The 24,026-nt window shown below is 41.1% G+C and overlaps 1 protein-coding gene across 1 annotated transcript in view; it reads right to left on the bottom strand.

Annotated features, from left to right (window-relative positions):
* LOC141771955 (ERC protein 2) overlaps nucleotides 1-24,026 on the bottom strand; it is a 177,140-nt gene that overhangs the window by 112,636 nt on the left and 40,478 nt on the right. Inside the window, exon 9 of the mRNA XM_074642504.1 lies at nucleotides 21,481-21,648. Coding sequence (XP_074498605.1) covers nucleotides 21,481-21,648 — 168 coding nt within the window. The remainder of the gene's footprint in view (nucleotides 1-21,480; nucleotides 21,649-24,026) is intronic.

Below are 24,026 nucleotides of genomic sequence, written 5' to 3'. Positions count from 1 at the left end.
TCGGGGTCCTGCCACATCACCCTGTTGGGGTTTATTTCACAACAATGACAGGCTTGCTGCACATTATCGAGGGCTGACCCGAATGCTTTGAAGCTTCGCCCGTTTCCGTGGTAATCGACCTCCAAATCAGTATTCGAATGCTTCGTTTTTTGTTTTTATATATATATATAAGTATGTAATAATAAAGTATAAATCCTAAAATAGCCCATGAAAATAGGAATAATCCCACATTATTCATCATTCATATTCAACATTAATTATAATTAGTCATTCTCAGACGGATATCGCTGTTTGTTATGTATAGATGTGTGTGTGTGTGTGTGTGTGTACAGTAGTGCGGCAGCGGAAATGACCCTAAGCTTCAAATACTTTCAAATATTTCTCACTGAAGCTTCGAAGACCAAAGAATTGTATTTGGGACAGTCTAAACATGATCCCTTGCTTATTTAGTTTATTTTTTTCAGTCCTTGTTTTCTTAATTTTGTCATGGCTTTTGCAAGTAATTAATCTTTTTTAACAAATATATATATATAATTTTATTATTTTATTTATTATCATTATTTATTTACTTATTTCATTCATTCTTTTTTATTTTTGTCACTTTTTTGTCTTTGGGCTTTGAGTCACGGGCAGAAAAGTTTAGACGGAACATGAAAGGTTGAGTAGCGTTCGTACAGTGTACACAACTGGACTATCGTGACTGGAGACCTTGCGGTACCAAAATTCCACGAAAAGAAATTATCCCATTGACCGCCGATTCATCGAGAAGATGAATCTAGACACTGAATAGTGTGCCCAGTCTCTGAATGCATCCCCCAATTTCCTGCTGTAATGTCTTCCATTCTGGCCTGGCATCTCAAAGATGAGCAGCAATGAAAGTCTCCACTGTACGGCTTTTGGTCAACACAATAATTGTCTTGACCAAAGCCGTACATAATTATTGCTGCCATAATTATTACGGTTTGGATCGGCGAAGAGAGAGGAAGTGAGACGAGAGGTGTAAACAACACAGCCGTTGGACGGCGCGACTAAATCAGTTTCGGTATTAGTTTAGTAGCGTTACACTAAGAGTTGATTCAGCCCATTGACTGTGTCGGGACTGTGTCTTCATGCATCTGCCTTTCTGCGGCTAACCTCATGTCGCTAAAGTGGTGGTGTAATAGCCAGTTGTGGTGTTCAAAAGCCTTTATCTGATGAACATCCGCAAAGCAGAACACAAACACACACACAGACACACATGCACACATACACACACACACACACACACACACACAAACACAAAACGCTCCGAGCTGTACCAAACAAAACACTAGCAGATGCAGCGCGATGCAACGAGACTCCAGAGGTCTACAAATTAGTTACAAAGGGATCGCACATGTGGTGACGGGACATGGTGACATGGTGACTTATAATTTCCACAAGCAAACTCATACATTCCTTTGTGTTTGAATTAACGGCATCTTGATGTAAAAAAGGTAGTTCAATTTGAAAAGTTGATGGACTCCCTGAGACATATACACTGGCATAGAGCAACTAGAATCCTCCAGCTCAGTCTTCTTTAGTGGTTTTTTTCTACAGACAGACAAAGCGCCATTCACTCACTGCTGCAAAGCATTAATTCCACGTTTGACCCAAGTGGTCCTTTCTCAGCTCAGGGCTTGAGCTGTACAAAAGAAAAGGCACATGCCCTGAAAAGAATTCATTATTTAATGAACATGAGAATCCAATAAAAAAGAAAGAAAAGCACTTCAGGCCATCAAGAGACCACATTTGAACTGAGATGGTGACAGCGTAAGAAATGTCCAGTGGGGGAGGAATGAGCTGCATTCCAGTCATGGGTACATAGATAGATAATGTCCAAATCTCTGCAGCTATTTTACAAATGAATCCAATTAGAGTGTAGGCTTTGGTGTTCTCTGCTCCCTGGAGGGCGAGAGCAAGGACTTAAAGGAGCCATCTTGGTTTTGGCGATGGAGGGAAAGTGGCAGGACGGGGTGGGAAAAAAGCAGTCGGGACCCTTCGGCAGATCTTGATAGGTTAATGACAGTCATTATACAGCCAGGCTCAAAGCTCTGGTAGGTCGGTCCGCAAGCGATAGGGACATTAAACCCTTCAGGGAATGATGGGAAAGCTTCACACTACCAAAGTCGGATACAATTCCCAGCAAACCATGATTGCCATGGGTGTGTTAAATGGGATTTTTAGGGTTGACACTGTGAGAGTTTATTCTTGTTTATTCTCTCATGATTCTCTCATTTGAAGCGAGTGGGCTGAAGAGGCACTTTTCACTTAATTTTAGGGCTGTCGAAGTTAACGCGATAATAACACGTTAGCGCAAACTCGTTTTAACGCCACTAATTTCGCCGAGGTTGTAGGGGGCTCAGTTTTTTGAAGCTAGAGTGAAGATACTGCCATCATATGAAACTAGAAAACCTAAGGAATCTGTTGGTATCATGTCATACTAGCTAGTGAAGGAGGTTGAATAACGCTCCAAACTTACGCTACATTTTGGCAAGGGAAATCTGGCATGGCCATTTTCAAAGGGGTCCCTTGACCTCTGACCTCAAGATATGTGAATGAAAATGAGTGGGGTATGGGTACCAACGAGTCTCCCCTTTATAGACATGCCCACTTTATGATCATCAAATGCTTTTTGGGACAAGTCATAGTCAAGTCAGCACACTGACACACTGACAGCTGTTGTTGCCTGTTGGGCTGCAGTTTGCCATGTTATGATTTGAGCATATTTTTTATGCTAAATGCAGAACCTGTGAGGGTTTCTGGACAATATTTGTCAGTTTTTTTGTGTTGTTAATTGATTTCCAATAACAAATACATACAAACATTTGCATAAAGCAAGCACATTTGCCAACTCCCATGTTGAAAAGAGTATTAAATACTTGACAAATCTCCCTTCAAGGTACAAGGTTGAACAAATAAAAATATGTGCGATTAATCGCGATTAAATACTTTAATCTATTGACAGCCCTACTTATTTTCCAAGGGACGTAGGCACTTGAGCACCAAAGCTAGACGCATCATAACATTCACAATCTCCACATCATGGAGCACCGGCGAGTCCTCACAGATTAAACAACGGTGACGCTGGAACACACTTATCTCCACACGCAGTAAACACAAGAGGAAGTACAAACAAACCAAGTATCTGGCTTTGGCCTCTAGTTGTAGCAGCTCAGTAGCATTGACCTACCTTGTTAAAATAAATAGTAGAATACGCACCGAAACATATACATATGCATTCATGCACACCCTGGCTCCCTATCCCTATGGGCACCACAGAGCCCTATTTCAGGTCAAATTGAGCATGTCGCCCCTGGTCTTAGATAAATGATTACATTCTTTACCAGGCTTAAGTTTGCTTTGGCCTGGTCGCACAAAATAACAACCCCTCGATGAAATATTTAGCCACGTCGCTCTGCCGTCTGTGAAATTGTGCAGAAAACCGTTGAACATAACTTAAACGTTGTATCGGCGCATGAGAGGGAGTCACGTGAGTTCGTGGATATGGGAAAGAGGGCAAGGAATTCTGTCAGAAAGTCAAAACATAGTCTCCGAAGAGAAATGTCTTTGGTTGACAGGCGAGGCGCAGGGCAGCCGTTTGCCTCGCTGGGAGAGAGGGGGGGAGGCCTCTTAACCAGTAGCGCGGTTGTTATGATGAGAACAGCAGTCATTCATTTTATCTCTCAGCGTATGAGGCTTCCTCAAACTATACTCCCGCATCTCTCTCTCTCACACACACACACACATACTCAGGCTTTTATCATTAAACCACAGTGCATATGTCATCCCACTCTGCAACCACACACACACCTCCCGGTGCAGCAGACCACCTACGATAGGCCGCTACCATGACTCTCTGTCTGTCTCAGTGAGTGTGTATCCTCCTGAGAAACCATGACGTCTGTCTCAGTCGTCTCCCACACACAGGGCTCCCCACTGTTTACAGCCTCACTGTTTTGACTCTGATAACTTTATCAACACGCTGATAGGACGGGACCAGGTCCTCCTTAAATGTGCTGATGTGCGGTTAACTTTTACTGACCTTGACTTTGCGAATGACATAGACTTTTGCAAAACAGTAGTTGATTAATCGACTAACATAATTATGTGAAGAAAAAAAAAAATAGCATTACCGCCTCACGGTTGTATTCCTCTGCCAACCAGTCAAGTTTGCAGTTTACATCCATGTCTGTCCAAAATGTCATCACTTTATCATTTTATCCTTTTAGACATTTGTGTGAAATTGTCATAATTAGAAGATGAAGTCTTGTGTTATGGCCAAAAACATGTTTTGTGAGGTTGCAGTGACCTTTTACTCCCAAAATCTAACCAGGTCATCCTTGAGTCCAAGTGGACGTTCCTGAGATATCGTATTCACGAGAATGGGACAGACAGGAGGTCAAAGTGACCTTTGACCACTAAAATCTAATGAGTTCAAGTGGATGTTTGTGTCAAATTTTAAGAAATTCCCTCCTAGCGTTCCTGAGATATCGCATTTACGAGAATGGAGGATGTATGAACGGACAACCCGACAACATAATGGCGACAGCCGTGGACGGAGGCATTATGTTTTTAGGTTGTCCGTCCATCTTTTTATTACTCTTAATAAAAAGATGCAGTGATACTGTATGTGTTAAAATATGGAAACAAAGATCGCTGACAAATGTACTATTATAAAACAAGACCCAAGTAAGAGCACCGCGCTGTGAAGCAAATTTTTGTAGCGCCCAAACGGCGATACTACAACTTCCGTGTCCCGTTTTTCCCATAGACTTACATTGGGAAAGAAACGTCTGTAACTCAGCGGATAATTTTTTTTTAGGTAAATTAACTTCCCAGTATGAACACTTGAATATCTCTTATTTAAATCATTAGGTCCTAAAAGTTGTAATATAGCTTAATCCAGAGTTACTTTCCTTCCTCCGTTCATGGGAGTGAGACCCAGACCGAGGCTGGACCGAGGGCTGGGAGGCGGAGTTAAAGGAAAACGCTACTGCGCCTGCATTATGGACCCAATGAATGCGGAAGATCGGCGGATGATCCGGGTACTTTATCACTAGGCAGTCGAGCCATTTTGGCTTCATGCGCCACTGAGCAACTCTCACAGGAATGAATGGGAGCCCGCCTCCGACGCTGTATCCAGTTCTCTTTATACATCCATGTTATAAACTTGGTGGTGCTGGCTACAGTCATAATGTTCTTGACTTATCAACTAGAAACTATAGTGGCTTAAATGTGGGCTGTGATATTGTCACCAGTGAAACAAAACATAGTTAAAGTGAGGGGGGGATTTGAAGTCTCAAACAATAGTTAACACACATTCATGTAAAGTTAAAAAGTTAATAGTAAATCGTCAACAAAACCATTTTGATTCTGTTTAGTGGGCTTTGGAGCCTTGGTGTTGCATTGCTGTTGCAGTCTGAAGAGTATGATCATGATTAGGACAAGCTGGGTTCTAATGCAACGGGAGAGAAGTTAGTGAAACAGTATCAGGCCCTGTATGTCTGGCGAAAAGTCGTGATCTAAAAGCAGCTTGTTCCGGAGCAGAACCACAAACCCGGTCGACCCGTCTGTCTTCCATCCAAACTGAGAACTAGAACTCGGTGGCCTCCAGAGGAATCATTTCTGCAGAACACAAGAGGAGACCAGCGTGGAGCGTGACCACCATAAAAATACAATCGGTTGTATTTTTAAAACTCTTTTGGACCAATAAAAACACCAAACAATAATTGGTCGCCCTTTTCTGAAAGTCTCATTTCTCTGCGCTTGTCATCACCTCTGAAAATATGACGGGGACAGTTGTAAAAACCCAAAGATCCTGGCGCTGATGCGGTACGTATGTGCATGCACACAGCCACACACAAATACACAGAGGGACAATAACCGCAAACTGAACAATATGTAGTAACACAGTGTGTACTTCCCCAGAGAAATCTAGGTCACAGTCGGAGAGAAACACGATGAAAGACTACATACTGGAAATGTCATACTGCTACTTCAAGTACTCCACAAGCACATACTGCAATCCAAGTACAGCATGTACATGTCAAACTGTGTGTGTTTATGTGTGTGTGTTACTCGAACGCGCACACCTGCATACTGTTCCCATCTCCTGCCATCAGAGCTGGATGATTCCCAGATTAATAAAGGACTTCCTCCGGTTCCTGAGCACTCAGATGTGGCTCTTCAAAGAGAAACCCACTGTGGTCATGAAGCTCGGGGAAGATAGTGACCTTTCCAGTGTGAGGAGGGTGTGCTTGCACTTCATTTAACCCCTGTCCCACCACCAACTCCCACCACTCTGCCTGTGAAGCAAAGCAGCACGGGAAACACTGGCAGACTGAGCAAACACTGATACTGTGTACGCTGGCGCCCCCATGTGGCCATTTATTGCAACAGGCCCTTATATCCACTTGTGATGACTCCAGAGTTAGTATAAAATGAAAAATGTTAATGTCTTTCAAGCATCCGCTGTGTGAGGACAGCAGAGCGGTACACAACCACAGAAAGAGACTCAAATTCCCAAAGTTCTCTGAATAGGTGAACTCCATATTCATGAGATGTGACACTTCACATCTTCACTTTACAGAGCGAGGTAACACAGAAGAGATACTGCTCCCAGTTTCTTTACTTGCACAACTGAGCAAAACAATCACCTTCTTCACACTACGTCATTACACGTTTCCTTGAATAAGAAAAGTAGCTTAACATAAAATTGGCAGTTTTAGGCAATATAACTACTTCCTTAGGTTCAGGATAGAAAAGATCACGGTTTGGGTTCAAATAAGTAACGGTACGTTTACAAACTGCCTACAAACTGCCTACCTGTTTGTACAGCGGATGATGACAGAACCGCTACAGCGCGAGCACAGTTTGCATTGATCGGGCTCATTGAACCCCCTAGAAATGCACCTATATTTTTTATAATATACGCAGAACTAATAATTTATTGTAATGATGAATAATATCGAGCTTGTTGTGTCTTCTTATTGACAGAATAAGAAATCAACAAGATAAGTCTTTTTCTTTACTTATAGCCTAATAACATCGGACACTATCCACACCGTTAAATATGCACTTCTGTTATGTCATGTAGGCTAAACAATCCACGTCGGCCTACCTATCAGCTGTGTGGTCGAGATCAGACTAGAGACGTAACCTCTTAAATGATCGATGAGTAGTACTTGCTATCTTCCGACGTTTGTGTTTTTTAAACTGAAAACACAGGTTTTATACTGTGATATTTACTGAAAATGACATACAACACAGCCAACAGTAGCATAAATAAACTTTCAGGCGATCTCCCTCCAGCCTGTTGCCTCCTGATTTAGGTGTTTGTAGTACAATGAGGAGGTATCGTACAGATAACTCCTCATTTCAACTTCACCAATCAGCCGTTCCGAATAAGGAATAAATAGAAACACGGCGTCTGAAAAAAATTCAGCTCAAACACGCACGCTGTGCGGCGCTTTGTCGCTCGTGGCCAGTTAGTTCATTCCAGTAGAAAACACTGCAATCAAACTGATTTTGTCACCGACACTTGCATGCGTCGCATTCTCTTTGAAGGGTGTAATATGTAGGCTACACACATCCCAATACATTAGACCTCTCTGCGTTGTACACATTACATTCCCTCTAGATTTTATTTGTGCAACCCCCAACCTTAAAGTTCAATCTGCGACTGTGCGCTAAAGGTCTCCCGAGAGAGAGATGCTACTAAAACCGAATAGAAATAACATGTTACATTATTGACATTTGGCTGGCTGACACACACACTTATTGTGTCGGTTAACAAGCAGTCAGCACAGTTTAATTGTTATGATTATTAAAACTTAATTAAAATGGTAAAACAATGACTATTAAACAAGTATTTACACTAAAGACAGTAGGCTTTGCGAAAAACTAGTGTTCTCGACATGCAGTCCTAGGACTGCGGTCCTGAAACTGCAGCTTCCTCTATTGCAGAAACATGCTACTCACTGAAAAGTAACTGCCACCATTTATTCATAGCTCCATCAGATCTCTGCAGACCGCTGAGTCGACTGGCCGGGGATGTACGTAAAGGGGACAACCTGACACAGAGACCCTTAAAACAGTAAATGCCACCTCTCCCCTATTCCCCTCGAACGACCCTCCTGATGTCATGCTTCGTTGCTCGAGGCGTTATTATTCATCTGTTATCGACCAGAACGACGGAGCGAAATGACTTCATAAGACAAGTGGTGCCCGAGAGAGGGAGGAAGAGGAAAGAGGGTCAAAAAGCACGATGCTCAGGTTCTGAAATCATCCACACGTTTCTAAACAAGGAAGTAGAGGTCATTCTTTATTTCTGTCAGGGAACAGCTTTTACTTCAAAACTACAGTATGTCAAAGAGAGAAAAAGAGAGTGTCCTCCCTGATGAAAGAAAAATGAAAAAGCTTTTTTGATCTGCTGGCCAACACTTGTCTGCAGAAGACGGCTGGGTACACAAAAACGATGTATCGTGCCACTGTGTACCTGCATGTGTGCTAGCCTTCCTAGTACATGTCTCTCTATATCTGCTGTGTTGTTCTCAACCAAATCTCTTCTGCCTCCAAAACCAAAAAGGACCATGCAGAGGCAGGATCTAGTGTTGACAAGCCAAACAGGCAGGACTTCGCTGATCCCACAGCCAAGGGAAAGGTTTGTCGAGGTGGAACCAGGAGCAAACGAAAGAGACAGACTTTTCTACGGGTATCACTGCGATTACAACTGAGGCCTGTGACTCTCACAGCGGCTTCCTCTCCATCGCCCCGACATTCATTCTGCTCCCTAACTACCAGCGCCTGTTTAGAAATACAAAGGTGCTCTGTGTCCATAAGCAACACACACTCTCATTTGGATGCAGGCGCACAGGCGTGTAAACATATACACACTTTATGAATACAGAGAAAAAAAAACATACAGAACACAGATGAATACACACAATAAGTCTAATTTATCAATATTCATGAGTGTGTATTTAATTTTCTTGTATATTTTTGCAAACGAGCAACTTTCCCTGTATTTTGTCAGCGCGCATACAAGGATAAATCCCAATCCTTTCTATGGAAATGACCTACATCACATGACCTCCGTTTTAAATGAATAACTATGGCACAACCTCAGAAACATCAAATAAAGTAAAGATGATTTTAATGTAAGAAATTATATCAAATAGGCTGTAAAAAGATCAGAAAGAACACATTATTTAGTAACCAAAGTGCTGAGTTATCTGCTTCAGAAAGGTTATAATTTTAACAATAAATTACAGATTACATTAATATAATTTTGTTTATGGAATGCAAGATTTGAAACAACGATTGCATGATATGAAACTTGAAATCAAAAAGCGAATAACTGCATGCAGAGCAAACTTCAGGAGGGGGCCAAGAAATGGCAGATAAAATCTGAGTGCGGCTGCTATCGTCAGCAAGGTGGCGAGGTGGCAAGGGTCTACTGAATTATTTCAACATTAAGTGCAAGCTAAAAGCAAATTAGTCATATTCTGCGTAAGTTAAAACACAGACTATCTCAACTGGTCTGTTGCTATCGGTAACCAAGAAAGAAGTCACTCAGCTAAAAACAGTGCTTTACAGATCAAGTTTGGAAAAAACTACTCAGAAAGAGAGAAGTAACAATTATTCTACTCACACACAACTGCCTCATCAATAACATTTCCTAAAAAGTAATAATCTTTGTTTGCATTAAACCATTATTACCTATTTTAGGACTGAGTAATACGTCCAGAAGCGGTGTGATCTACAGATGCACCTGAGTTATGTTCATAAACTACAATTAATCTTCTTTAGGATATTACCCAACTAGAGAAAAAAATCCCAAAACTTTGATCAATCCTAATTTGTGGTTACTGAAACTAAAATATTTAAAGGTCCCATATTGTAAAAAGTGAGATTTTCATGTCTTTTTTTATTATAAAGCAGGTTTAAGCGTTTTATAAATACTGTGGAAGTATCGAAATGCTCAAACCACAGAGAAATACACACAGCCCGTATTCAGAAACCGTGCTTTTGAAACAGGCTGTCAGGATTTCTGTAATTTTGTGATGTCACAAATTTACAATATTCAGACCATTACACAGTTTTAAACATTCTAAATGTGTCCCAGTTTATTTCCTGTTTCAGGCTTCATCCAAAATCGCATACTATCCACTACATACTCAATATGTGTACTATCGTTCAACATACTTTAGTGTGAATAAACAGTATCTTTTCGGACGCACTGAGCAGTAATTTACGTCGTCACATCCTGAGAGACTCCTTGTCGGTTGCATACCTGTAACCATGGTAACCCGTGCCAACCTCGAAAATGACGGTTTGTTAGAATCAAAGTCTGAACTAATTTAAAATCTATATTACGCCAAGCAAAGTGAAAATCTTAAATTGAAGCGTTATTGACGTTATAAAGCTTTCTGTCAACGACCGTTATGAACGTTGTCATTACTGCCACATTGCATTATGGGATATTTATGCCACCGTAGTATCCAGCGTTGCATACTGTAATATTTCACCGGTAATAGTATGCAATTTGTGTACTATTAGTTTCATAGTAAGGTTTTGGACATACTAAAATATCTCACATACTGTTTTAGCGTACTAAATAGCATGTTAGTGTGGAGTTTCGGACGCAACCACAGTGTATGTGAATGACATCAGCTGACAGGAAGTAAACATGGACCCAAGCTGTTGCCTAGCAACGCAATTCAATTGAAAGTTGGTGCAACAGGGTGAATACAAACATATTCAGACAGACTATGAGAAAAATAAAGTTTTTTTTTTTTTTTTTAAATGAGCACAATATGGGACCTTGAAGTAGCTTGATAAATGAGGCCTACTGTTTGTGTATATGCATAAACACATTTGAATATGCACTCACATACACAAACAGGAAACCACTTGTCTAATTCTGTATGTCCATTGTAACATGTGGCTCTGCACATACAGTACAGATCTCTGAGGAATACACACACACACACACACACACACACACACACACACACACACACAATCAGGCTATGATTATTATCATGAATGTCTGGGGCTGCATATAGCACTTACACATATGACAAGCAGACATCCTCCCCCTCTCCCCACACATTCCTCCAGAAAGTCATTCACACAGAGACCCTCCACTGCATTCATACATATCAAATACACACCAGACACATTAACACACACATATTATGTACACTTACACACTTACACAACACACACGGCGATGCAGACACGCACACGGAGGATGACAAGAGAAACAGCGAGAAAGACGAAGCAAGTGTTGTTTTCATAGTGATTTCTCCTGGCCGACCACAGAGCAAAACGAGACTCCTGCAGACCCCAGAGCTTCTCAATGAAGACAGATTGCACTTGTGCAAGCTAAGGCTGTACGTGAGTGTGTGTGTGTGTGCCGGCCAAGTTGATCCACGTCCATGCTCTTTAGGCTCAAGACCCCTATCTCTGCCCCCCTCAGCTGCGGAATGCTGCAGTGATTGCTGGGTAATTACCCTGACGCTTTATTCCTCTGCTCCCAGCACCATTAGTATTAATTCTTTTCTTTTTCTCCTCTTTGGAGAGAGGGAATGGGAGCCCTTTGATCTGAGAGAGAAGGAAAGAAAGAAATCCTCTGTGGCCACCCGGCGGGGACCACAGCAGCTGTGTGTCAACCTGCAGCTTCTGACCCCGGCACACTTTACAGTGATCTGGTCAGACAGGTCAAATACAGCATGCGAGTCATACGGTTCAGCTGAGAGACGTGAGGGTCAAACTGTGACCCACTTTAGACAGAAACCTCAGATCTTACAGTATGAAATACTAACACTCGACTGCCAACAGGTTAGGTCGAAGCAGGTCAGCCTGAGTTATGGCTCCGGTGTCATCTGGCAGGATACAGTCAGGTTTGGGTTCTTCATCATTTCGGAGAGTCATCAAACACGTCCGATGTCTTCGACTGCGGTGCACGTGTTGCGGTCAGGGAGAAGACGGACTCGAATAGCTGGAGCCTGACATGTGGCCCGACACTGGGTTTGTCTTGACTGATGTGTAGCCTGGCTCCAATCAGCCGGCCTCAGGCTCTCACCATTAACCCCGGCTGATTGCTGATAGGAGCAGAAGGGGGATACGGTGAAGGAGGTGGGGAGGGGGGCTATCACAGGCTGTTTACCGGAACCTCCCCAGCTCCAACGGGCTTATCTGTAGCCACGTCTCTGCTCTGTGATTGGTCAGATGGAATCCATTAGGATGAAAGAAGCATTGGTGGCCTCATCACGAGATCTATCAAGATCACACACACGCTCACACGCTGAGAAATACAGCTGTTACACACACACAATCACTCACCTGGAATACTTACAGTGTACCTTACAGTGTGTCTAGGGTTAGGTATGTCAGTCATTCACTGTTTTGACCTTAAGTACATGAAGGCAGGTGACAGCTTCATGCAATAAACATTATAGATGCTAAGTCTTTATATTCAGTAATGGTATTCAGGCAATGCACCTCTACTTTATAAACAGTATTAGTTGTAATATCATTGGTTAGGGCTGGAATTTTTAGTAAGTGCCAATACGGTATATTTGAGTTTCAGTACCGATACTTCTTTCAATACCTTAGTTTGAGGATTATAAACCTGTCTCCCTCAAAATTACATTCCCATACAACTAAACTGCATTCTCAATCACATTTCAAAGGAAATATATTTTCTCCCGGATTACAGTCGCAGCTTTAAACTGTTTTAAACACGTGATTAATATTGTAAATTGAAACAAAACAAAACGCAACAACACTACTTAGTTAGGTTTAGGCAACAAAAGTACTGGGTTAGGTTTAATTAAAAAAAACATTATGGTTTGGCTTAAAATGATTACGATTCACACGGGACACGAACACTGGCCTCCTGGGGGAAAGTCCGTTGTTTGTTGGACCCATCCACCTCCACACCCGCCTGCCAGTAGTGGATTTCTCACTTGTTGTACTCGTTATTATACCACGTAACTTTCAATAACGTTGTTATTGCTCTTAACTCTCATTAGCGGTTGCTCGATATACTACGTCACCTGCTCTGAGCGTCACTTTTTGTACTATGTCAGCTGTCCTCGGATTTTGTGATACGTCAAAGACAAACGTAATCCGTAACCAAACATGCTTCCATCCAAACGCAGTTGAGACTGCAGTTTAGTGGTATTGGAACATCATTTTTAGGAGACAGGGCTAGGAATATACACCTGTATTTTCAAAAACCCTGTTTTCATTTAATAAACAATGTGCCCCACTTCACACTGCATCAATATTCAGTGCTGTCTTAACTGGAGAGGCAGTACAAGAACTTAGTTAAATAAATCACAGTCTAAAATTAGCAGTTTCCTGATCCAGATCCGGAAATATCTGACCAAAGATTAAATAAACAACACTAAGAATCTGACCGAGCATTTGCTGCCAACTTGCAGCACTGACAGTTTTCCGATCCTCCGACCTGTGGTCACATTTCAGTCACAAATCAAAATGTATTGAGGTTTGTTACCCAGCCCGTGTCAGGGTGCGTCACTGGACTTAACGACCTTTTTTAGGCACCAACACTTATTATTAGATGACTGTTTTAGGAAGTGGTTTAAAATTGGAGAAAGAGATCATTGTCTGTCATACACATCTGGACACAAAAGCAGAAAGCAAGGCCTTGTTTATACACACACACACACACACACACACACAATAAACACTGTGCCAATGCTGAACTAATATTTTCCTTTCTATCAACATGCAGCACTTCCCCTCGCTATCCATATGCATCAAACTCAAAAGTGCCAGTGTTGTTTTGGGGGCGATGTGTAAAACATGTGGGAGGAGGGAGAGAAAAGAGAGAGAAAGGAGCACCAACGTTTTTTTTTGCATTGGTACAGTAGTTTGCTCAAATTAATACGATGCATGCCTTAATTCAACAAGGGACATGGAGAGTATTTCAACAATAATGAAAACTCCTAACCTTATGACAAATGGACAGACAGAAGAGCAACTGCTCCGCAGAGAGACATCAAAGTAGGAGGAGGAAACAGAGGAAATGTAGAAGGCCAGGGAACATCTCTATTTATCTCTATATCACTCTCTCTCTCTCTCTCTACTTTTCTTCACAATCAAAGGCCTCGCCGTGTCGATGACACCAGGCCAGAGCAAGTGCTGAAAGAGTCTGGCAGAGGGTGCTCTGAAACAGAGCTGGGTTCCCCTGAGAAAGTCTAGGGGATACCTGCGAGACACTATCATAACGAACAGAGACCCTTGTGTACGGGGCATCCTTAGACACACACACAAACATACACACATATGCCCCAGCAGACGTAATCGAATCTCTCTGTCTGTGGTCGCCATAGGGAGGGAACACGATAGGGAATACTATACGTCCATGCACACAGCCAGCCTTTTTAAAAGCATGAATATGGATTGAGACGACCACAATGTTTGAACATGAATAACACATGTATGCCAAAACCGCACCACAACCGGCTCTGCGTGTGTACCTCCCACACCCCTAACCCCCCCAGCGAAAGAAAAAAAAAAAAAAACCTGAAAAAATAAATAAATAAATGCATCATTATGCATTGGTCATGGTCTCGTAGACCGAGGGCTCGAACAGAGCTGCCACTGTTCTGCGTTGTGATACGTAAGACCGAAAATGCCCCGCTCTAAACCTAGCATATGCATTTCTCGTTTTCTCATTTAAAGACCTCATTATTTTTTTTTGTTAAATTCAGCCTCTGACTATTAGGATCAATGTAGGGCTCAAACTACAGCCATGACATCATGGTACCATGATATAAGTCATGGTGACTGTCCATGGAGAGACTCCGAGGAAAAGATAGAAATCGTCATACTCCCCCGAGACAGAAAACAGGGCACATATGAGTGATACACAGTATGCTGCGAATTAACGCAGTCTCTGCAGTGGTGCACTACAATCATTTTGTGTTTAGCACTGTCTGTGACTCATCTGCCCACCAGTCTGGGAGTCATTTCTCCAGTATGTACTGTAAAGTGTCACTCGCTGTACTAAAGAAGTGATTGCCGAACCAAAGAGGGGCGAAAGAGGGACACTTTACCATTCAGAAGGTCCACACTTCAAACAACAGACCTTTAAACTTCAAAGTCAGAGAAGTCTAACAAACACAAGTGTGGTTTCACTGAAGTACTCTCATTTGTATGCACATGAAGTCGTCTCTTGACACTTAAAGAGGACCTATTATACTTGTATATACGCTTTACTTTTCTCATACCGGCTGTGCTGCTGCACCTCTTTTCACCCTCTCTCTGAAACGCTCTGTTTGAACTCTTATTTTACAAACCTTTTGCTTAACATTTCGCTACGGCATCGCTTCAAAACAAACTAAAACGGTAAACGACTAATTTTATTAGAAATTAAAACTCAGAGCGCGAACGCACTTTAGAGAGAGAAAGACAAACAGACAGACGGCAGCAGATGACAGAGAGGTAAACAGTGCACGCACTACACTGCATTAACTGTATCTGGAAATTGTGTGCATGTGAGTGAAAGGAAACCTTTTTTAAATTTCAATAAACTAATATTAACATACAGAGATGGAAGAAAAATGCAGATCTCTACTTAAGTAAGAGTAGTAATAATACAGTGTAAAATACTAGCTACAAGTGCTACCTGCATTCAAAATATTAGGCTACTCAAGTAAAAGTACATAAGTATTACCATCAACATATACTTAAAGTACCAAAAGTAAAAGTACTCATTATGCAGAATAATCTATATTATATTATTGTATTCTAATTATTGATACATTAATGTGTTCATCACTTTAATGTTGCAGCTGGTATATGTGGAGCTCATTTTAATGACTTTATATACTGCTGGGTAGTTTAATCTATAATAATACATCATCATTTATTAGTTCATTATATTTTGTATTAATAACCTGAATCTGCAAAGTAACTAAAGTTATTAAATTTATTAAATTTAGTTGTTTAAGAGAGGGAAAAAGACGGTATCGGATTGGTATTGTTATTGGTAGATACTCAAGGTTGCGGTATCGGTTTCGGACATTAAAAAGCGGTATCGAGCCATCTCTATTTGTAGCTTTGCAGACCTTTTACATGCACAAAAAAACTACATAACACACTAAAGGAAAGGGAAAAAAAGCATAATAAGTCCCCTTTAAAATATTTGGTATAAGTTGCTAAACAGGTTAAAGGTGAGTAATGCTAAAGGAGGGACGCACTTTAATCCCTATGTAAAAATAAAAAAAAATTAAAAAGTTTGTACGGTGAAAAGAAAACTGAAAACTGAAGGACTCAAAACATCCAAAACAACAGGGTAGAAAGGTATGATTTACAAGTCAAAAAATACTAAACTGCAACAAGAAGACTTTCACGAACTACAGTTTGATGCAACAAACAGACTCCCTGTTGTTATTTACATTTAGTCTTTTTTCCCAGCTTCTTCCATTCCATTTTATATTACACCCACATAAAAGTCATACAGGCTGCTGTTGCTCTCAGCTTTCCAGATGTCAATTCCTTATGACCGGAAAGAGAGCGAGTTTGCATGCACACACACACACACACACACAAAAGCAAAATCACATTATGACGCACCAGCTGATCTGTCATCAGCATGTGTCATCAACACCAACACTCTGGGGAACTGGTCCTGTTTGTAGTGAAGATAGAGAGCTTGTCGTAATAACACAGATGCATCATCTTAACCCTCAAAGCTGTCCGGGAGGATGACACATGGCCGTGTGTGTGTGCGTGTGTTGGTGTGTGTGTGTGTCTGGTATAGATGTTGACTCTCTTCATCAGTGGGGGAACACATTCAAGAGATTAACAGCCATATGAACTGTGTTTAGTTGACTCATTCGGAGCTGATAATTTTATGAGTTGGAGGCCAGCCACTCAATCTACTTTTGAATGATCTAAGCTAAACCTCATCCCATTGTGTCACGACAGCCACAACAGCTTACAGGCGTCTCTGCTGACCATTTTTGCTTTTCTGTATCTGGAATGTGTGTCATTGGTAATAAAGTCCCTCTTTGTTGAGAGTGTACCCTTGATATTTAGACACAGGAAGTGTCAGGGAAAGCTTGATCCTGTCCTGGGAAGACTTCAAACATGCACGGTCAGTCAATGTCTTTTACAATTGGGATGCGATGACTTATACACGTATGAAACCAGGAAGTTATGCTTCCCAAGCTGCATTCCTGTCTATCCCCTTGTATACAGATTTGTAAGTTATAGCGTCCTGGAAAAAGAGCCACCAAAACAGCACTTTTATGTTTAGAAATACCACCATGGAATGATTAGTCATAACACGTTCACCCAAATTACAAGAAAACATATTTTCTCACATCCTCTGGAGGCATCTAGCCACACAGATAGATTCAGTGTTATTTAGCCAGGTTTTCTGGCGCCACCCAAATACAACAGAGATGAATGGAATTGAATTGTGGTGCTCCTTAAATTATTAATACAACAGCAACATCATCCCCCAGAAACAATGTCCTGCTTACTCTGGGTAATCCACAGACCTCAACAGTTTTTATTGGACCTACTGTCTATTGAAGAAAGATTCCCAATATAACTGTTGACAGTATGCTGACAAATGGTTTTGTTCCTGGTAATTCACAATCCAAATTTTGTAACTGAAGATCACAATGAGTTGAACAACACTACAGTGTCTTGGTTTTTGTATGACTCTTATTTTAAGGCACTTTTTTGCCATTTACTGGAAAGCTGATAGTATAAAACAGATAGGAAACAAGGGGAGACAGATAAGGGTAGAACATGCAACAAAGGTGCGCAGCTGAAATTGAGCCATGGACTTTGCAGGCCACCACACAGCATGGACGTTTATGTGGTATGCACCATAACCATTTGGCTACCGGGGAGCTCCTGACTCTTATCTCTGGGTGCAGCTATAGCTACAACCATCCACAGCTCAAATATGTCAGCATTAGGGATGCAAACCGAACCGTAAAAAAACTAACCATTCAATGACGTACACACTGAACTGTGCTTATTAAACCACTATTAAATACAGGCTTGGTAATGAGTTGATGAGGTGCCAGAGGCATAGAAGAGGCAATATCTGAACATAGGCCTACTTGACCATTCCCGCCTTATTTCATGTGTAAAATCTGTGTTATGGTTTCATATAATATATAAATATTATTCATTACTAGCATTCAATCTACAGTAGGCTATCTATTTATATATTTTGCAATGTTTTTCTGACAGAAACTCTGAGAGATGAAGGGCTGCCCCCTCTCAGTTGATTAGTCTACTAATCGGTCGTTTTGGTCTTAGTTGACTAAGATTTCTTCAGTTGATTAGCTGATTTTGTTATGCTTTTTTCATGCTGAATGATTTATTTCCAAGAAACTTATGAGCACATATCTGGTAAACACAAGATTTAAAGTGGTGCTTTTGTGTGATTCTTTCTTGATTCACACCCAGAGCAGCAGAGATGAGAGGATTCATCTCGCTCTGGAGAAAAAGACACACTGAATGGGCAGATTGAGGCAGAAACTAAACAACTTTTGAGTGAAAAGAAGCACATCAACAAGATGAAGGAGGCTCTGGAGATGAACAGGCAGAGACTGACCAAAGAGAGAGAGGCCTTTCAAAGAGAGTATGCTCGAATGACTGAGATGAGGAACGCCGTTCAGTTGGAGAAGGAGAACATCCAAAATTAAAGATAAACTTTAAAGAAAGAACTGAAGGAAAAATATAGGAGAAGGAAGGCCTTTACTGCAGAAAAACACTGCTTTGTGTGAGGAAAGGAAGGTCTTTGAGTTGGAAGAGGCATTCGCTCAAGAAAAGTCAGACATCCGGAGGATTAGAGATGGTTTCCAGTTCGAGAAGGAAAACATGGAAAAAGAGAGAGAAACCTTCAACACAGAACTGAGGGTCCATCGTATGAAAAGGAAGGCCTTTGATGCTGAAAGTGATGCTATGGCTGATGTCAGGGAGGCCTTCAAGATAGAAAAGGAAGAGATGGCAATGATGAGGAAGGCCTATCTTCAAGAAAAGACAGGCATCCAGAGGATGAGAGATGCTTTCCTCGCGGAGAAGGAAAACATGAAAAAATAAAGAAAAGCCTAAGAGGAGAAAGGCTTTTAACGCTGAAAAAGACGCCTTGTGTGAGGCGAGGAAGGCTTTTGAGATGGAAAACATGAGAAAAGCCTACATTCAAGAAAAGACAGACGGCAAACATGATGATGCAGAAGAAAAATGCATCAATCAAAGGACAAATGACACTGATCAAAAAGGCCATTACATGTCTACATGTCAGGCAATTGATCTTCCTGCTTCATCAAGGATGAACATGGCGACTGCAGCTGCACTAAGAAAAGTAAAACTCAAAGATGCACAAAGACTCAGAAATCTCTCCAATGAGACTTCACAAGCATCACTGCATGTTGATATTTATTTTTACTGTGTTTTACTATGTGTATACTATAAATAAAAGTTTGATCTGTATTTCAACTTATGAAAGTCCAACATAATATTTTGAGTCTTAAAAGAAATCCTAAGAAATGATTTTCAGGAAGTTGGAGGAAAATCTCAGCAAAAAAAATTACAGATTCTTAAAAATATATAAAACACTGATATTTAGGACTGCACAGTTATACATGAGACCATCTTAAATCATCAAAATTTCCTCAGTAATTAATCAATAACTGGAAGAATTGTGAGCAATTCTTAGATTATAGAAATTATAGAAATTAGATTTGTGTTTGGGGAGGACTTCCTGCTGCCTGCGAAGAGTTTGTCAGTGTATTTCATAATAATCCAGCAGTAATTTATAAAGAGTATGAAGCCCAGAAAGGAAACTAGATTTGACTCCTAGCTCCGCCGCTGCCTTCCCCATTGGGCACAGCACTGTAAGTTATAGCCCCCAGGGACTGTTGGGAAATAGTGAATTTGTAAAACCAATCAGATTGTGGTCAGTGTATACAGTGTGGCTAATGGAGTGAAACACCTGTCGGTGTAAAATACTTTTTTTTGTTTTTCCATTCACGTCACATTAACAAATGTAACAGTGTCATGATATTCTTTTTTTATGTCTGCTGGATTTTAAAAAGGTGGCATGAATGAGGGATGAGGAAGAAGGCTTTCAAGATTGTGTGAGGAGAGGGAGGTGTCCTAGAGAGAAAATGAGAAACACAGATGGATACACAGAGGAAGAGTGAGGTTTCCTCAAAGAGACAGATGAAAAGACATCAAGAAATGAGCAAAAACTGGCCAGTGAGAAACCAGCCATCAAGGCAATGACAGGCAGCATAAACCAAATATTTGCCTAGTCATCATCCAACCTAATCTCACTGAGCCTGTAGGGATGAAAATGGCAACTGAGGCTTACAGTAAAATAGTGCAACTGGACAGAGCAATATAATAAAAGATCTCAAATAACGACTAAAACTTTAAACTTCCCACCGAACGCCTCCAAAATAAACCGACTGCGACATTTCTGTGGCCGCGAAATAAAGTCAAAGTTGAAATCGCACATGAATGAAATGTCAAAAAGCAGAGGGGCCCGATTTATCTGCTGCAAACGAGCATATTAAGTGCCTGAAATAAAGAGCTATAGGTGGAACCCAAAGGAGTACAGCGGCGTAGGGTGCACATAAAGGTCATCTTTAAGCTTCTCGCACAGAAACATTATAATACATTCATGCACACACATCCACACAGATTCATGGCACTGCATGTGACCTTTGGAGCCCCTTTTCTTTAAACTCAGCAAGTGGGAGGGTGGGAGGAGAGAGAGGGAGATCTAATTTGAGGACATGAGAGGAAACAAGGAAGTTGAGAGGGGACCTTTATGTGTGTGTAATTGGTCTAAAGAGGAATTGCCAACATGCGCACCACAGGTGGCCACAGGCACCGTCTAAATAGCTAACCTTATAAAAGTCATTAAGGCCTCTGAGACATGCCATGCGAGTGAGTGTGTGTGTGTGTGTGTGTGTGTGTGTGTGTGTGTGTGTGTGTGTGTGTGTGTGTGTGTGTGAGCAGGTGTGCATATATATATATATTTATAGAAGGATGTGCGTGCTGCTCTGGGTATAGAAGACGTTTATGTGTGAAGGTATCTTTGTTAAGTAATAGTGATCATAGTGATCAGCTGTAAGTAGCAGATCTAACACACATTCAGTTGTTCATTTAATAAACACTCTTACTGTCTATTCACAGTGCCAGAGACATGATCATGTGGCCAGAACCAGAACTGAGAATTCATTTCCAATATGGCTCGTTAATAACTGATGTGGTGACAGCCAACAAACCTGTCAATGATCAAACATCGACGTCTTCTTTGTTTCCCTGTAAAAGTGATTTAATTCATTGAGCAATATTTTTTTCCTGGCAAATGTGGAGCGGGAAAGGAGTAGATTACAGTCGTTGACACTACAAGCAACCCCTGGACTCACTTACCTTCTTCTGCAGGACATTAACCTTCCTCTCTTTGACATCCAGCATGTCCTTCATGTCTCTGATTTCTCCCGTTAGTGTGCTCTTTTCATCGGTCAGGTCCTGCAGCTGCTTGGTCTTCTTGGTCAGGAACTGCTCCTTCTCCTCCAGACGGACCCGCAGAGCATCTACCTGGAGAATACCAAGACAAGGAGTTAAGTGCAGATAAGAAGTCAGACAGAAATGTGAACAGACAAACCCATAGGGAGTTTGACCGACATATAGTCAGCAAGAGAACTGCTGCTGTACAACACAAACTATATACTTATACTAATAGACTGGTAGACCGGATGTCAGACAACCAGAGAGAAAGGGGAAAATAAGAGTCAGAGTGGGTAATATAACCCAATATTCATACAGTTTAGCCAGACAGACAGATGGATAGAAGAGTTAGGCTGATAAATCGGTAGGACGTTTTACAAACTATCATTATTTTGGAACTGGGCTCCGCTATTGGCCGATGGATATGCAGCCTCCGCCAGTCACGCTGGGAAGTACATCACCGTTTTACATTGAGGCTCCATACACAAAGTCAAGGTAGAGTTATCTCTCAAATATACAACGCAACACTACCAGCTCTTTGTCCACGATAAAGGCAGACAGGGAGGAAATAGAAATCATTCACTGTTACTTTACTTGCCAATTTTGCATTCTCTCTTCCAAATAATCCAGCAATGTAACTATCCATTCATGGAATGAAATCGCACACTTTAGGACCTGTTTACCGTGGGAATATGCACAAACATTAATGGTTTGTAAGAGTGGCATTTAACAATGTAATGGGATGAGCAACAGAAGGCCAGGCCACACAATAGTGCATCGCCCATTGCAAATAAAGAGAACATTTTCCAATGATGTAATCCACCAAATCACACTTTAGGATATTCTCTTACGAATGATTTATTTCAGAGTGACAAAAAAAATGATTTATTAAAAAACGGTGTATGCAAAAGTAGCTGACTAGGCTGCTGCAGAAGTTAAGAAGATATCGGACGATTTCCCTGCTCAAAACTATCACTATTATATCGGTCTTTAAAAATCGGTCGACTTCTAATGTATAGGCAAGCATATAGGTTGAACGTAACCTATAATCGACTATAACAGACAGGAAACAGACCAGATTGAATGAAACAGAAACACTTACAAAAATACAAAGAAATACACAAAAAAAGACGATGAAAGCTTACACCATGATTTTCGTCCCAGTTCTCAGTCAGGTGGCCCATATGTTATTATTCAGTACTGGAACTGACATGTCTCAACACATATACGTGTTGACATTTGGAAGTAGTGAAAGTTCAGCTTTGACCTACTGTCCGTAATATGAACCACTGTGGACTGATGCAGTGTGTGTGTGTGTGTGTGTGTATGTGTGTGTGTGTGTGTGTGTGTGTGTGTGTGTGTGTGTGTGTGTGTGTGCGTGTGTGTGTCAGAGAGAGAATGAGCCTGGAGCCTGTCCCATCATGTGTTATTGAGAGTGCTGTGTGATTGGGCCAGCGCTGCCATAGATCAGACTGCTCACACACTTCACACTCACACATTAAAAAATCCTCCGTATCTGGCCGTGTGCAACGAGATGAGTGATATCTGAGCTCACTCCAGAACGTCTTATTGGACATCTATCAGTGTTCTGCTGCACCGCCTACAGTGACACACACACACACACACACACACACACACACACACACACACACTCAGCTGGCTGTCAAGAACAGACTATGTGCTCCTCTGTTGCTCTTCAACACCTGATTACATTTCCAGCACTTTTTGCCACGGCGCAATGAGCGAACCCATTTGAACTTAATTTCAAGTTAAGTTAAGAAGCAGCGAGGGAGAGCTTGTTAACAGTCGTTTTAACAAGCCTCACTTGGACACAGAGAGGATGTGTGAAAACACTTAAAGCACAGGCTCTGTTGTTCTCACCAGCTCATCTCTCAACTGTTTCACAGGGCAACAACTCTGAGGTACTTTACTTGAGTATTCAACGTTATGCTACTTCATATTTGTAATCCACTACACTTCAGAGGAAAATAAGTTACTCTACTACAGTATTTATTTTACAGTTATAGTTACTTTGCATATCAAGAGTTTAAAAACCTATAATGTGCATATAAAATAAGAAACATTGTTCATATACTGTCAATTAAGCATAAAAAACTGTATGAAAAAGCGTTTAAATTTTCTCTGCACAGCCCTGATATGAAAGGAATAGTTAGGGTGTTTCGAAGTGGTGTTGTATGAGGTATCTATCACCTGCCTCACTGTGTGGAAGTGACTGGGATCATTATTTTATCGTGTAAGGCAACATCAGGCTTGACTTAAATTTAGCTTTCCTAACTTTGTAAATCAAAATGTAACAAATAAATACATAAATATAAATGTCTTGAATTGTTATTTATCATTAAAATAATAAATCGTACAACAGCAAGTTGGTAAAAAATCTTCGAAATGAACAGGAATTAAAGTTCAGGTGTAAACTTTTTAAATGCAGCAACAAATTGGTCAAAACT

The sequence above is a fragment of the Sebastes fasciatus genome, chromosome 8, assembly GCF_043250625.1.
Source record: "Sebastes fasciatus isolate fSebFas1 chromosome 8, fSebFas1.pri, whole genome shotgun sequence".
In the NCBI taxonomy this organism is placed as follows: domain Eukaryota; kingdom Metazoa; phylum Chordata; class Actinopteri; order Perciformes; family Sebastidae; genus Sebastes; species Sebastes fasciatus.
The sequence above is the reverse complement of the archived record's forward strand: the minus strand, read 5'-3'. Positions and strand labels throughout refer to the sequence as shown.